Below are 15,091 nucleotides of genomic sequence, written 5' to 3'. Positions count from 1 at the left end.
CACAAAGCCCGACTTCCTCAAGGTGACGCCCGTGGTCAGGAATGTTCGTTTCAACATATTCACGTATTTACTCAGTGTAAAATCTGGGCCAGTAGTTAAACACGAAGCTATTGCAAGATATAATGTATGGTATGATTGCCAATAAATGGATACACAACACAGTACTTGTACTTTCTGCCATCTAGTGGAAGAACACTGAGTTGTTCTGCTGGTCCCTGGCGTGGTTAAATATGTACACGTACTCATCACACGTTTTTTTTTTTTAATATTTCAAAGCAATAACATAATTTAACAAACCCCCGAAGGCACTGAAAAACGGAATTTAAAAACATTCACAGGTAGATTATGCATTTTTCAAAGTTTCAAGGTTTTTGGCCCACACTGTGTGCTCAATGTCCACATTATATGTTACCTAGTATTGAAAAATATTGAAACATGTCTGGCAGCACGATGGTCCAGCTGGTAAAGCGTTGGCCTCACAGGTCTGAGGACCTGGGTTTGATCCCGGCCCAGGCTTTGTGGAGTTTGGATGTTCTCCCTGTGCTTGTGTGGGTTTCCTCCCACATCCCAAAAACACGCAACGTTAATTGGACACTCTAAATTGCCCCTAGGTGTGATTGTGAGTGTGGCTGTTTGTTTCCATGTGCCCTGCTATTGGCTGGCAACTAATTCAGCCTCCTGCCCATTGACAGCTGGAACGCGCTCCACGCACTCCTGTGAGGATAAGCGGAAAAGAAAATGGATGGATGAAACATCTCTGTGATGCGGTGCAACGGATATAACATCTGATTTTTTGGGTTTATTTTGCTAAATCTCTTGCAAGGGTGTATTATGGAGCAACAATCTTATTCCTGTAAATTGAGGGCAGGGTGGAGGGTCGAAATGCCACCGTTGCCTTGGTGGGCCTCGAGGTGGTGCAGCAGAAGAGCAACGTGATCCAAATTCTCTTGCCGATCTTGTCAAGGCAACAGGGGGCGTGCATCACGTCTGAGCGCGAGCCACGCCCCCTTTTTGCGTCTCCTCTCTTCAGCACCAGAGCCCGACAGCGCCGTCAAGTTGACATTCACCCTCAACTACCGTGACGTCATCGGCATCGCCACAACAATCACGCAGTTTAAGGTGAGGTTATTTCACACACAATCAATGAAACCCACGCACAGGAAGCCGTGGCGTTGTTCCAGAAAAGGATCCGGTTTGTGTTTGCAATACTCAGCGGAAACCAGCCAGGCAATAACGGAAGTGCGTCGCCTGAATCTGCAGGCGCTTGACGCAGATCTCGTTTTTCAGGCTCCCTCAGCCCCTCCCGAGGCCGCCGCGCGCGTGAAAGCTGCGACCGGACGCCAAGGACGCGGGGGGCCACGGCGGTGACGCAGCAATTAGCACTTTTGATTGATGCACGAGCTTTTATAACACGGCACGCGTGTCCATTGTCGCGCATGTAAGCTCGGGCGTCTCCTTCTTCACCCTGATAGACATCAATCAGCATCGTTTTCGGGCGGATCTCTCGGGTCCCCTCCCAGGTAGGCTTCGCCGTACAAGTGGCTTCAGTCTGCAAATGCAGACCTGATTTTTCCTGACAAGCTCCGGGGTGCCTCCAAATAGCATCCATTTGGTTTATTGGCCATACATGTATTTTCCCGTATGCAGGAAATTTGTCATCCAATCGGACCCGATCGACAACTTGTGCGACGCTCAGTGGGCGAACACGTCTTTTTTTTTTTTCTCGTCGTCTTTTGTACCAGAGTCTCCATCATCATGAACTACCTTCGTCGCCGACTCTCCGACAGCAATTTCATGTCCAACCTGCCCAACGGCTACATGGGGGACCAGCAGCGCGCCGAGCCCCCGCCCCAGCAGCAGCAGCAGCAGCCGAGTCCCGCAGTGTCCCCGGGGCCGCCGGAGAGGCGCCAGCCCGGAAGCCAGCAGCAGTCCGCGGCCGGGGGCTCGGGCTTCTTCTCGTCCATCTCCAACGCCGTCAAGCAGACCACGGCGGCCGCCGCCGCCACCCTGTCCGAGGCGGCAGACCGGGCGGGCGTCTCAAGCAGTGCTAAGATCCTCCTGGTGCTCGACGACCAGCACACAGACTGGTGAGAGCACAAGCCCCACGAAACGTATTAAACACGAGAAGCAAATTGCAGGAGAATCTGTCAAACACATTTTTGTCAAGGGCCACATGGAGTTCTGGTGCCGGGTCCTCTTAGCCCTCACCAGAAATAGATGGTTTTGAAATCATTTGTTCAACTATTGTGCATTTGGCTGTATTTAAAAAAAAATAATAATAAAAAGATTTGAATTTTTTTAGTAAACATGAAGAGGATTTGCAATTTTAGAGCCAATTTCAGCGAGAGACATGAAATATAGAGCACCTTTGCTTTTGCAACAGAAAATATACGGTGGGCTGGATCCATTGATTGGGTTGGAGTTTGACACCTGTGTCGTAGAATTCTATCTATTTTCTTCGCTACTTATCCTCACGAGGGTGGCGGGGAGTGCCGGAGCCTATCCCAGCTGTCAATGGGCAGGAGGCGGAGTACACCCTGAACTCAATCGCAGGACACATGGAGACAAACTGCCGCACTCACAATCACACCTACGGGCAATTTAGAGTCTCCAATTAATGTTGCATGTTTGTAGGATGTGGGAGGAAACCAGAGTGCCCAGAGGAAACCCACAAACACATAAACTCCACACAGGCGAGTCCGGGATTGAACCCATGACCTCAGAACTGTGAAGCCAACGCTTTTACCAGCTGATCCACTGTGCCGCCTTTCAATGTGTCATATCATGTCATTATCCAAGGCATTTATCCTCACAAGTGTTGCGGGAAAGCTGGAGCCTATCCCAGCTAGCTTCGGGACGCCAAACAGGCCGCCAGTCAGTTGCAGGGCCGATATCCACACCATCATTGAGCAGGAATCGATCCCATGCTGCCTGCACCAATGGCAGGCGTGTGTACCACTACACCATCAGTGACTGTCGTAGAATTTATTTTTATTTTTTCTACTGATCAAAAATATTCATGCATGTACTAAAAAGTTATTTAGTGGAGTGTTAAGATGGATACTTTTAGCTCGATATTATTGGGCTGCCCGTTAATAGCTGAGATCGGCTCCAGTGCTCCCGCGACCCTGGTTAGGATAAGCGGTTGGAAAATGGATGAATGAATTATTGGCCGATTATGATTTGCAATATCTCAATTTGCAATTTTTGTACAGATTTTAACAAGAAACAGGCAGTAGATTTTCATGATTCGCTTCAGCGGGTAACATCAGTAATGATGTGGTGGGCCAACCTCTGGCCCCCAGGCCTCAAGTTTGACACCTGTGTGGAAGCTGAATTTTTTTTTTTTTTCCCAATGAACAAAAACATACATGTTCCCATGTCATTAAAGGATGGAGGTACCTTGATCTACATATAATAAATATAAATTGTCTTTTTTTATATCCAGACTGTAAGAAAACAAGTGTACTTCTGTCATTTATTATATTTTTACATTTGACATTTAAAAAGTTAAAAATGAGCAACACAGGACACACCGATACAACTGGTAAAAACATAATTCCAAATTTATAATGCTCCAACAAATCCAGAAATTATCATTGAAATAATACAAGTGGTTAGCATGTCTGCCTCACAGTTTTGAGGGTCAGGGTTCAAATCTCTCATCCAGCCTTCTTATGTGGAGCTCGTGCTTTGTTTTCTGGTTTAGGCTTCTGGGCTGACATTTTCACAGACATTTTGCGCAAAAATCCAATTTGTATCATTCTGTTGGCACTTCCAGAAATTTTCCTTCACTATAAGCAAAGCACATCAGATTCATATTTGCGTGGTTAAGGAATAACAATTTGATGTCTTTTCTCGTTTCACGTGCAGGGCGAGAGTTTTCAGAGGGAGAAAGGTCCACGGTGGTGAATATGATATCAAGGTCGAGCAGGTAAGTTTGATGCATTATTATTGACATATTGCTGCTCTTTTTTTTTTCACCTTTGCCGTTTTCGGGAAAATGTTAAGGCTTTCAGAATAAGTCAAGTATTATGATTATAGTATAGTGTTGTATGAATATTTTTTACCTCGATTGTGTGGGGACATTCAAAATATTATTGTAAACCTTCTTAGTCGTTACATTTTTTCCTCCACTTCAATATTTTCCATCATGCCCCGAATACGATGAGCCTTCCTGACATTTTATGAGCGTGCCTCATTCTGTGTGACAGATGCAAAATTGTCACTTTGTCATCATCACCATCACCAGCCCCTGCGGTTGTTTGTGAGGTTGCTTGTTGTGAATAAATCCTGGTCCTGTGCTTTTTAGGCCGAATTTTCGGAAATCAACCTGGTTGCCGACTCGTCAGGCACCTACACAGTCAGCGTCGACGCAATTCGTAACGGCCATAAGGTGACGAAGTAAGTGTGACTATTTCCTCTGGATTGGCGTCTTGTAAATTAATATCGCAACATGTTGTAAGAACTAAAAATGGAAGAAAATATTTAATTTCCCAGCTTCCTTTCTTCTGGGAAGACATTTTACTCCATTTTTGGCTGTTTGGATGTGCAGTCAAAGTGGGTGTGGCTGTTTGTTGGAGCGCATTGCGAATGGGTTTAATGGGTTTGAGGGCAGGCCTGTCGAGTTCTCCCGCAGCAAACTAATCTAAGAAATCATTTCTGAACTCTGCTGTGTGTTGTGCGGCACACTGAGGTTGGAAGAGAAAAAGGAAGACCTTCTTGAGCCCATTATAAAATAATTGTAAGTAAAGCAAAGCAAATGTATTTGTATAGCGCATTTCATACATGAGGTAGCTCAATGTGCTTTACATGATTAAAGGCATTTGAAAACAAAGAGATAAAACATTACAAACGGGGTAAAAACATTCACACTTGGGGCAGACCTCACCTCTGTTGGCAACTTATTCCATTTGTGTGCAGCATAATAGCATACATTTTGCCCCAAATTATGAAGAATTCCGATTCTGGGGTCTGGTCTAAGTCCCCTGTAATTGCCAAGCACGCTGCCACTGTCTGGGATACTTCTCAGATGGGATGCATCGACTTTTTTTTGCCTAAGAAGTGAATTGTCACACCACGTATCTGTTTTTTGATTTGCGTTCATTGTAAAGTTTTGCACGTTTTGTATTCCAGATCCTTCAAACCAGACTTTGTACTGATCAGACAGCACGCCTTCAGCATGGACAAGAATGGAGACCACCGGAACTTAGTGATCGGCCTGCAGTATGCGGGACTGCCAAGCGTGAACTCTTTACACTCCGTCTACAATTTCTGTGACAAACCATGGGTGGTAGGTTGTTTGATACTCTCAAACCGTACGCACCGAGCGCCATCGCACTCGCAAATCTGCACAGTTGAGCGCAAAAAAAAATCACGTGCGTTAAAAATGGTGTTACGCGTACAAATACATAGATATGGAACAACGTCGCTTATTTTGTGTAGTCTTGACCTATGTTACCCCTAAGCTGCACTACTGTGCAATTGTCGCACACTCTCAGCGCACATGAAAACCGATTCAGCGCAGTGAACCACAACCTGTCGTCTTTTATTTATCGATTTATTTATTTATTAATTAGCGCAGAAGCACACGGTCTCTAACGAGCTGCTGCTCAGCCTACTTCTACTTCCTGATTTACCTGACACCGCCCCCCTCCGCTCTTAAAGGGGTACACTCATAATTACAAACAGAACACAGACCCGCAACATTACATCTGTGGGCATGACTTGCGGACCACACCAGTAACTTTATATCTGCGGGCATGACTGGCCACACCTGTACGTTTTTCAAATGTGAGTGACTGCTCAACATGTGATTTGATTTGTGTTTCGTAGTTTGCACAGATGTCAAGGCTACACAAACTGCTGGGCCCAGAGGAGTTCCCACTGATTGAACAAGTTTATTATCCAAACCACAAGGAAATGGTAAGCTATGACATCTGCTGATCTTGTCCTCCTCCTCTCGTCCACGAGCACAGGCGGGCACGGACCTCCTCGTTAATATTCCATCTCGTGTACCACCTGGAACCAACCCCTTGTGGTCTGTGTCTTGTCTCGGGAGTTTTGGATCAATTGGCTGGAAAGCGTTGCCCTCACAGTTCTGAGGTTCCTTGTTCGATCGCGGACCCACCTGTGTGGAGTTCGCATGTTCTCCCCGTGCCTGCGTGGGTTTTCTCCGGGCACTCCGGTTTCCTCCCACATTCCAAAAAACCTGCAACATTAATTCGAGAGTCTAAATTGCCCCTAGGTGTGATTGGGAGTGCGGCTGTTTGTCTCCATGTGCCCTGCGATTGACTGACAACCAATTAAGGGTGTACCCCACCTCGTGCCCGTTGACTGCTGGGATAGGCTCCGACACTCTCCGCGACCCTTGTGAGGATAAGCAACAATGAAAATGGATAGATGGACAATCCAAAGTCTCTCAGAAACACCAGATGAGTTTTTCGTGCTTTGCTTTGGTGCTTCATGAGCGTTCCAATTAATTTACATTTATTCTTTTATTAGATCACGTCCTCTCGGTTCCCTGTCGTGATAAAGATGGGCCACGCCCACTCAGGAATGGGGAAGGTAAAACTACATTCGTGATTTTTTTTTTTCGTTTTCTAGTCGAAGAACATTACTTACATTTTCACATTTGAACGCTCGCTTTCATAGGTGAAAGTGGACAATCAGTATGACTTTCAAGATATTGCCAGTATCGTTGCCCTGACCAAAACCTACGCCACATCTGAGCCATTTATCGATGCCAAGTACGACGTCCGCATCCAGAAGATTGGCGACAATTACAAGGCCTACATGTGAGTGGATCCATCGGCTAAGCAACCATCGCGACAAAAAGCAAAAAAAAAAAAAAAATGCTCAGAGAGTTCGGATATCACCAACAGGCGAACCTCCATTTCCGGCAATTGGAAAACCAACACCGGCTCATCGATGCTGGAGCAAGTGGCCATGTCAGACAAGTAAGATTTTGACATTACGAGAGACTGCTGCTCATACGACGTGTTATTCAGCGGAACAGTTGACATGTTACACAGGTACAGGATGTGGGTGGACACGTGCGCCAACATCTTTGGAGGTTTGGATATCTGTGCTGTGGAGGCTCTTCACGGTAAAGACGGAATGGACTACATTATCGAGGTACTGCTCCAGGGCGGGCTGATCGGATCAACGACGTGCGAGGCGCGCGAGGCAAACGGTGGTCTCGAAAATGCCCGTACGCCGACTTCGTTTTTAGGTAGACGACTGCTCCATGCCACTGATCGGGGACCAGCAGGACGAGGACCGGGTTCAGATCGCAGAACTGGTGGTTTTGAAAATGAACCAGACGATTCCGCCTGCTTCGAGCTCCTCGACGGGCCGCATCGCGGCAACGCAGGTGCATAAAGCGTCTAAGCGTAATATTTCAAAGAGAGGATACTGTCATTCAAGTAAACGAACAATATCCAACGCACACTTATAACACATAAATACATTAAGTTAAATGTGGAATCATTTACAGGCAAATGAATACTTTTTATGTCTTAGCAATGTAGCATCAGTTCACATTTGGTTGCTCTCTTGATTGTTAATCGGAGTGTTTATATTTAATGAGGAAGCTCCTTCAAGCGTTGTGGTTTGATGAAGCTCGCACATCCGTCTCCAGGATCCTCAAACTCACGCCGTCCAGACTTTTTCCGGATGTGCAAATCACTACTGGCCCCGCGGGGCTCGGAGCCAGGTCTCGCTCCACTGGAGCATTTCCGTACGGGAATAGATTTTTTTTTTTTTTTTTTAGCGTCAGTGGAAAATGTGAGCGCCGGGTGATGATTGGCTGCTGTCGTGCTGAAATTATTTAGCAGGTCAGCAGGAAAGATGTCACTTAAGGGAAAAGGTAGTAGTCACATTTCATGTCTTCATCTTAATCATGAATAATATTTGTTTGTTCATGTGTTTTTGTTTTTGTGTTTGCACATTAGAAAGCCGTGTCTCCTCAGCCTGTCTCCCAACCCAGAGTTCCTCAGTCTCAACAGCGACCCTCACCTCAGGGTAAGAACGAAAGCATCAAGAAGGTTTCAGTCACTCGGAGATAAAGTTGCGGGTGTGATTAGGGATGGAATGTCAAGACCTTAAAAAAACTTACTGGATTAATATAACATAACTGTAAATGAAAAATAAAATAAATACATAACTAAAAGAGAAAACAAAAATTTCAAACTCAGAAATGATCATTTCCAATTTCAATTGCTTTTAGGAGAACATGATATAAAACGGTATTTAAAATGTTTTCATCTATAAACTTTATATGAAGAAAAATTAAATGCACTGGCCTGTCAAGGAATAAACACGAACGATCTATACCCGCGATGTTTTGAGAATACTGAAGGTTTAGTTCAACATAATTGCCGTTAGTGGCAACAAGCTAGCGAAACATTGGAACAAGCATTCCTGTCGGCAATCGTGATATGTTGTTATAATCTAGCGTAATTTACGGCGGTATCGATATTGTCAATCATTAATGAAAGCTAGCAGTTGATGATCTATATCTTCCGCAAGCATGTAGAGGGAAAAATTTTTTGACTTCAAGATAAGGCGTACCACGGGGAAAATGACCGTTAGAAGTTAGATCAAGTCAAACCCTGCTAAAAAGAACTACAGAACTTTAGGGCCAAGTCCTATAGAAATTCTATTCTTCTGTAGAATTTCTACAGAAAATCACAGCCAAAGTTCTATAGAACAAGTTGTTCTGTACAAATTCTATAGATTTCTGTAGAAAATTTTTAGCTGGGAAGTAAATCACAATCTCATACTTATTATAGTTTGGGGGGGGGGGGTGTTCACGGGTGCATCGCTGCGACTGCCGTGAATAGGAGGGCGGCTCGCTGGAATGCGACTTTATGTGCGTGCACTCGACATCTTGGGCACTCCTGAATCAAGCGACGAGGTGGATGATAGTTGAACGTCTTTTTTTTGGGGGGGGGCACCCCGGCACACGATCAACCAAAACTGCCTCGCGATCGACGCATTGAGCACCCCTGGTGTAACTGAATTTCTTTTGACATGGCTCATTATGTTGATGACTTTCGACGTAAATGTGCTTCCAGTACGTGAAGAAGCTCTGAACATGCGCATTTGGCATAAGTTCCGTACATGCTCAGTACGGTTCACTTGCATTTCCTGTTTCCGGGTGAAGACCTATTGTTTAGGAGCAGGCTTGTTTAGTTAACGTTTATGACATAAACACGTAAATTAATGTCAAGCCTACACAAAATAAGCAACGTTTTTCAATATCTATTTTTTTCTACTCGTAACAAATTTTACCCCTGTGATTTTTTTTGTGCACGACTGTGCAGATTTGCGGCGTGTGTCAAATGTGAGTGACTAAGTTTTGCTTTGCGCTGTAAAAGATGATCAAAGTGTCAAATGTATGTATCCCCACCAGGCGCCCCCCAGCAAGGTGCTGCAGCGCAGGCCCCGCAGCCTGCAGCGAGCCCCGCTTCGGCCGATCCCTGTCCCCAGGCCAAGGTCAGCCAAGTGCCTGCGGGTCAGGGCTCTCCTCAGCGAAGCCAGGGAGGCTCCCCTCAAGCTCAGAGGCAACAGTCTATCACCCAGCAGCAACAAAGACCTCCCACTGGGGCCACCGGTCAGAAACCTCAGCAACAGAGACCCGCACAGCCCCCCAGACAGCAGTCGCAAGGGGGGCAGCAGAAAAGCGCCGGCCAGCAGGGCCGCGCCGGGGCGCCCGCCACCCAGCAGCCGCGGCCGGCAGCCCAAGGCCAGGGAGGTCCGGGGGGACGCCCCCCGGTGCAGCAAAAGCCGCAGCCCCCACAGAAAGCCACCCGGGACAACTGAAGTAAGTCGTTGCAGCCTCGACAATCATCACATTTAAAAGTTGTTTATTTATGGCAGGCGAAAACACGCGTACTGTACATGACCAAACGTTTTCCAACACTTCACTCTCATTTGTGATGACGTGACCGTTACATCTCCCATCTCACTTTTTGCATTGATATGTGCACGACTATATCGTATCGTATATGTGCCGTATATTTCTCCTCAGCGTGTCACGACTCACTGGAATGTGCATGATTTATCAGCGCTTGTTCTGGAACACTTTCAAAAGTGACATTTCACGTCAAACAAATACTTGCAGAACGTGACTACCGGTTGTACATAAAGTAGCTTTTTTTTTTTTTCAGTTTCTCAAAATAGATCAAATATTTTAAAAGTAGTAGCATTTGAGTGACATTCCGTTCGTTTCTTTGGCTTTCTGGTGCTACAAAAAGAAACAACCAAACAACCAAACAAATGATAACTCAAATAAATTTTTTTTTTTTTTTTTTAACAGTCTGAAACTATTTTTTTTGTCCTTTAAAATTGTTGAGGGCAGAACAGTGGATGACTGGACTGATCTCGTAGTTCTGAAGTTGGGGGGTTGAATCCTGGTTCTGTGCAGTGTTTGTAGGTGCTCCCCTGCGATTCTGTGGATTTTTTTCTGGGTACTTCCTCCCACGTCCAAAACGTGTGTGTTAGTAACTTGTCCTCCCTGCTGTTTTGTCTGGCCCCGCGATTGGCTCCGAGACCAGTCCAGGGTGTGTCCACCCCTCTCGTCCGACGTCAGCTCATCTTGTCGTTCTCCTCTTTTCTCCCCCCGGTTTAGTCTTTTCACTTCACGGGATTGCCGCATGTCGTTAAAAGCCTCTTTTCCTTCTCCTCTACTGCCATCTCATCTGTTTATGGCGGATCTCAGCCTCTGACAAAAAAACTTCAACATTCCAGAAAACCACAATGGCACGAGCCAGCCTTAGCCACGATGAAATGAAGGCCGAAGCCGCACGTGGTCTACGCAATTCTTTTGTCAGTCTCTTCTCAAACTGAGACACCACCGTCATCATCATCATTATCATCATTATCGTCCACTCCCACTGAAAGAAACTTGCCCCGGTGTGAGGTCTGTGCGCTGCCCCGTGCTGAAAAGTCTCCCTGTGATGAATGCCATGCGTTACTAACAGGGGAACTCTGGGTACGTAGCAGACGGTTACTGGGAAATCCCCCTGTCTCATAGTTCCCCTTTGTCATGAGCAAGGCTGGACCACGGCCAAGAGGGGTCGCCGGTCATAGCTGTGTCACATGAGGCACTGTGATTAGACAATGTATTTAAGTTGGAGTTTTGTCACTGGTTTTTGCCAGTTCATTGAGTATGCTTTCCCGCATCCACCGTTACTCCACCACTGCACCATTATAGCCCAGTCACGCTTTGGCTTCTGCTCTTTAGTTGACTCATAGTTATCGGACATTGTTCCTTGTGTTTTGGATCCTGCCTTCTCGGACTGTGTTGTCGTGCACAACTTTCGTTTATAATAAAACCCACAGAATATCATGTCCTCATCTTGGAGTCCTGCATTTAGGTCTGCCCGTGCACTGTTGGTTCGTGACACCCTTCTTCTACATAGAGGGAGCTAACATACGTCATAACTAACGCTAACGCTAACGTTTGCTGTCTTGGTCTTTCTGAGACGTCAAGAGCGAACATGGACACTCGGCGACAAGTTGTCGAATGGCCCATGTTGAAGAAGCATGGATGGGGGATGTTTCAGACTGGCCTGGAAGTTTACAAAATTATATGCGCATGTGCATTCATCGCAAGGAGGCTTTTCAGCACCAGGAGCGCTCACACTGTCACACCGGCAAAGAGAAGAACCGATTCCTTCTTCTCCCTTCTAGCAAGACGCTGTGCACATCCGTATGAAATAAGCACGATATTGAAATATTAACATTATAGTTACTGCCTTGAAGACCACATCTTTCAAAATGTACAGACTACTTTCAATTTTGGCACACAAGTCTGAAATATTTCTCGTCAGGGCACACTTTAATTCATTACACACACGCACACACACACGCACACACACACACACACCACACACACGCACACACACGCACACACACACACACACACACACACACACACACGCGCGCGCGCGTACGCAGTCTGCATATGCATGAGCGCACACGCAAATAAGAATGGCAGCAAAATAGGGCTTCCACTAATTTGCATAGCGCCTCTAAAGTTCACACTTATTGTGATAAACCAAACAACAGAATGAAAGCGTCTCTCTGTTGCGCTCGTCCTTGCGCGCTTTTGCTGATGTTTATGCAGCACGTCAAGAGTTGCATTTTCTTGTCCTGCAAATGTGCTGTCATATACTTCAGATTTATCAAATGAGAGTAGCCCAGTTGGCCTTGAGTCTTTTTAAAAATGTATTTGTTTTATTTTTACTTGCAGCAAATGCTGTTCGGAATGTGCATTTCTCCGCGACTTCCATTCTCGTTTAATTTAATTGTTTACTGACGATGAGGGACAAGCATGCATTCAAATGAGTTCGAGGTGTATTTTTTTATTTTTAGGTTTATTTTATTATTTAATGCATTTGCAAACAGAGTTTACTGCAGAATTATACTTGAAATCAGTGACAACAAACTGATGTACAAAGTTTATATTTTCAGGTTTTAGTCAGCTGCCGGGCCACTTGAAGCAACAACTTGGCTTCGGCTCGGAAAAACAACAACGCACAAAAAAAAATGTCGGCAGAGGCATTTAGCAAAATATTCATATATGCTACGGATTTAAACCCATCTGCTCAATTTCAAAGAAATGTAATATAGGAATATGTGGTTAAGAAATGAATATTATGCACTTAAGACTCAGTAATGGTTGCCTCTGTGTGAGCAGAGGATTCCCCGACCCCCACCACAAAAAAAAAAAAACAAAAAAACAAGCCAAGGACTGTTTCATATCATATGGTTCATCTGTAAAATAAAAACACTTTCCTAATGTGGGCTTGTCTGGCGTAAGGTCCAATTTTGAAGTAGTTTAAGCATGTGTGGTGAAAATGTTGTGATTCCTTGCCGTCTTCAGTCAGAAGTCCAAATGTTCATCTTGGCTGTAAGGGAACAAGAAACTCGTTCATTTTCCAGGTATGAAAATGTCTTCCAGGGGGGAATGATTCCCGCTTGAATATGTATGTATTATGGCAATACTGTATCGCGCTTTTTAGACATAAATGAGTCCTGGTCCCCTAGTAGATTCCTCACGCTGTCCTCGTGTGTCGTCGTCTGGCAGAAGTGACCCCTCGTGCTCGTGCGCCGTCTGGTGCACCAACCTGAGAATGTCCTGTAACTGCTCACATGAAATACATAATTGTGTTGTGCGGGGGTTGTCGCCTTTATGCTTCTGCTGCTATCCGTGCTTGTGGCGACCTCACTTTTGAAAGGAATTCTTGAATGAATACTGTGCAGTTGCAGTGTCTGAATGAGTCCAAATTTTTATAAATTATTATTTCAAGAGGCAATATGGTGCTTGTGAGTTTATGCGTTGGCTTGTGATTCAACTAGTCGGAACTTTGCTGTGAGCCTCCCGTGTGCATGCCAGAATATCGTTAGAATTATTTTTTTTTTAGGACAATACGTGAGGTGTTTTTAGTATGACAGGTAAATGTAACTGTCATGTATTGTTTTATAAAATGCCCAAATCTGTTGACACAGCAATGATTTTATTTTTTTGGATCAGATTTCATTGACTGTGGTTATATTTGTCTGTGAATGTAACTAATTTGATTTATTTCTCCTTTTTATTTTTATTTTAAATCATTGTGGATAGATAAAATCCTTGGTCATTTGAGTGGAAAGTGGAAATGATTGTCGCTCGATGCCTGCCACAAAATAATAATAATAATGTAAATGGGGAAAAAAATCTAATGCCAACGTGCTGGCTCATAAAAAATGAAGAGATTATGTAAATCATGGTGGATTATAAAAGTATATGTAAATTGATGTTATATGCAATGTTTGTATTATATGATGTGCAAATGAATGTGATTGAAATATGCACATGCCCAATAAAGTCGATAATAGACAAAAGCAAGAGATTTGACTCTAATGTACAGTATAACAGCCATTACAGTTTAATAACTAAATTAGACTTTTTATTCAAAACTGTTCCATTGACCCACACAACCTTTGGACGGTTAGTAAACAATTGGAAATTCGCTTTTTTTTTTTTTTTTTTTGGCTTCCTTCTGTGTATACATCTTTCATCTAACTTTATTTGTATTTTATTACTACATGACTCTTACTACACAACTCGCGCTTTAATTGTACTTGTAGGCATATGACCACAAGGTGGCGCAAGCCTGCATTTTTAGTTCCCTATCCTTCAACTGACGAGAAAAAGTTAATACACTACCTGTACAAACATAATTCATAGAACTGAGCATTACAGCATTTTTTATTTTAAAATTTACTTTCTGCTTAGATTTGCTCATTACCCAGATGTGTAAAAAATGACAAAGTGGCGCATACTATAGTGTGAAAACCACTTTATTAATAGTTTAAAGAAGCAGGAATGTAACAGATTTGTCAATCCATTCACTTGAAAAAAAAGCCTGCTTGCTTTATTCGAGATACTATACACTAATCTTTAGTCATCAGAGTTTATGACAAAACTTGATTTGTTAAACTGACAAATACAGAGGTTTAAGCCCTTAAATATTGAGTAAGAAAAGCAATGTTGTAAAGTTAATTGGGCATGTGTGTGCCACAGCCACTGATCTTAAAAAATAAAATAAAAAAGACTGGATGTCGATTGGTTGAAGCCAGTTGGCCGCCATCTTTGTATTCCCAAAACGTGTGGAAGACACGGTTTACAGGTTGGATTATGGCGGGGTTTTTCCTCAAAGTTTGGCATGTAGTATTAAAACTGGTCGTGTGATCTTGACATTTTTTCAGTTCTGGTAACATGAAGGATTTTTAATTCGACTTGCTAAACCAAAAAAAGGCAAAATGCAAAGGAAAGACAACACCGTGACTACCAAGACACCTTGCATATGACACCATCTAGGGCCCGATTTCCTTGACATGTCAACTTTCCCCAAAATACGCTGTGAAGCACGATCATCATAACATAGCAAAAAAAACTAATACTTTTTTTTAATAAAATCATTAAATTTTAAGTCAATCAGTTAGATATATTTTTGAAAATAAGGACTCACAATGGAAAAATACATGCTAAACGCATTGTTCATTTGTTGTCTCTGCGAGGTCTGATTTCAGACAG

The 15,091-nt window shown here is 44.0% G+C and overlaps 1 protein-coding gene across 4 annotated transcripts; it reads left to right on the top strand.

Annotated features, from left to right (window-relative positions):
- The first annotated feature begins 980 nt into the window (after window positions 1–980).
- On the top strand, window positions 981–13,868 carry syn1 (synapsin I). 4 transcript variants are annotated; one of them, XM_061817646.1, is made up of 15 exons: window positions 981–1,119; window positions 1,288–1,520; window positions 1,743–2,087; window positions 3,874–3,934; window positions 4,313–4,404; window positions 5,137–5,293; window positions 5,836–5,925; window positions 6,505–6,567; window positions 6,655–6,797; window positions 6,885–6,959; window positions 7,035–7,137; window positions 7,235–7,375; window positions 7,956–8,025; window positions 9,419–9,829; window positions 12,484–13,868. In XM_061817646.1, the coding sequence occupies exons 3-14, from the start codon at window positions 1,756–1,758 to the stop codon at window positions 9,826–9,828; spliced, it is 1,737 nt and encodes a 578-aa protein (XP_061673630.1). In that variant the 5' UTR covers window positions 981–1,119; window positions 1,288–1,520; window positions 1,743–1,755; the 3' UTR covers window position 9,829; window positions 12,484–13,868. The 4 variants fall into 4 exon arrangements, 3 of the variants coding, with proteins under 3 accessions (XP_061673630.1, XP_061673631.1, XP_061673629.1); XR_009794679.1 differs by lacking the exon at window positions 981–1,119 and having other exon boundaries at window positions 1,153–1,520; window positions 12,484–12,954; window positions 13,035–13,868; XM_061817647.1 differs by lacking the exon at window positions 981–1,119 and having other exon boundaries at window positions 1,150–1,520; window positions 1,648–2,087.
- The last annotated feature ends 1,223 nt before the right edge of the window (window positions 13,869–15,091 follow it).

The sequence above is a fragment of the Syngnathoides biaculeatus genome, chromosome 4 (assembly GCF_019802595.1).
Source record: "Syngnathoides biaculeatus isolate LvHL_M chromosome 4, ASM1980259v1, whole genome shotgun sequence".
Taxonomy (NCBI): Eukaryota; Metazoa; Chordata; class Actinopteri; order Syngnathiformes; family Syngnathidae; genus Syngnathoides; species Syngnathoides biaculeatus.
Note: the sequence above shows the minus strand (reverse complement) of the source record. Positions and strands in the feature narration are given on the sequence as shown.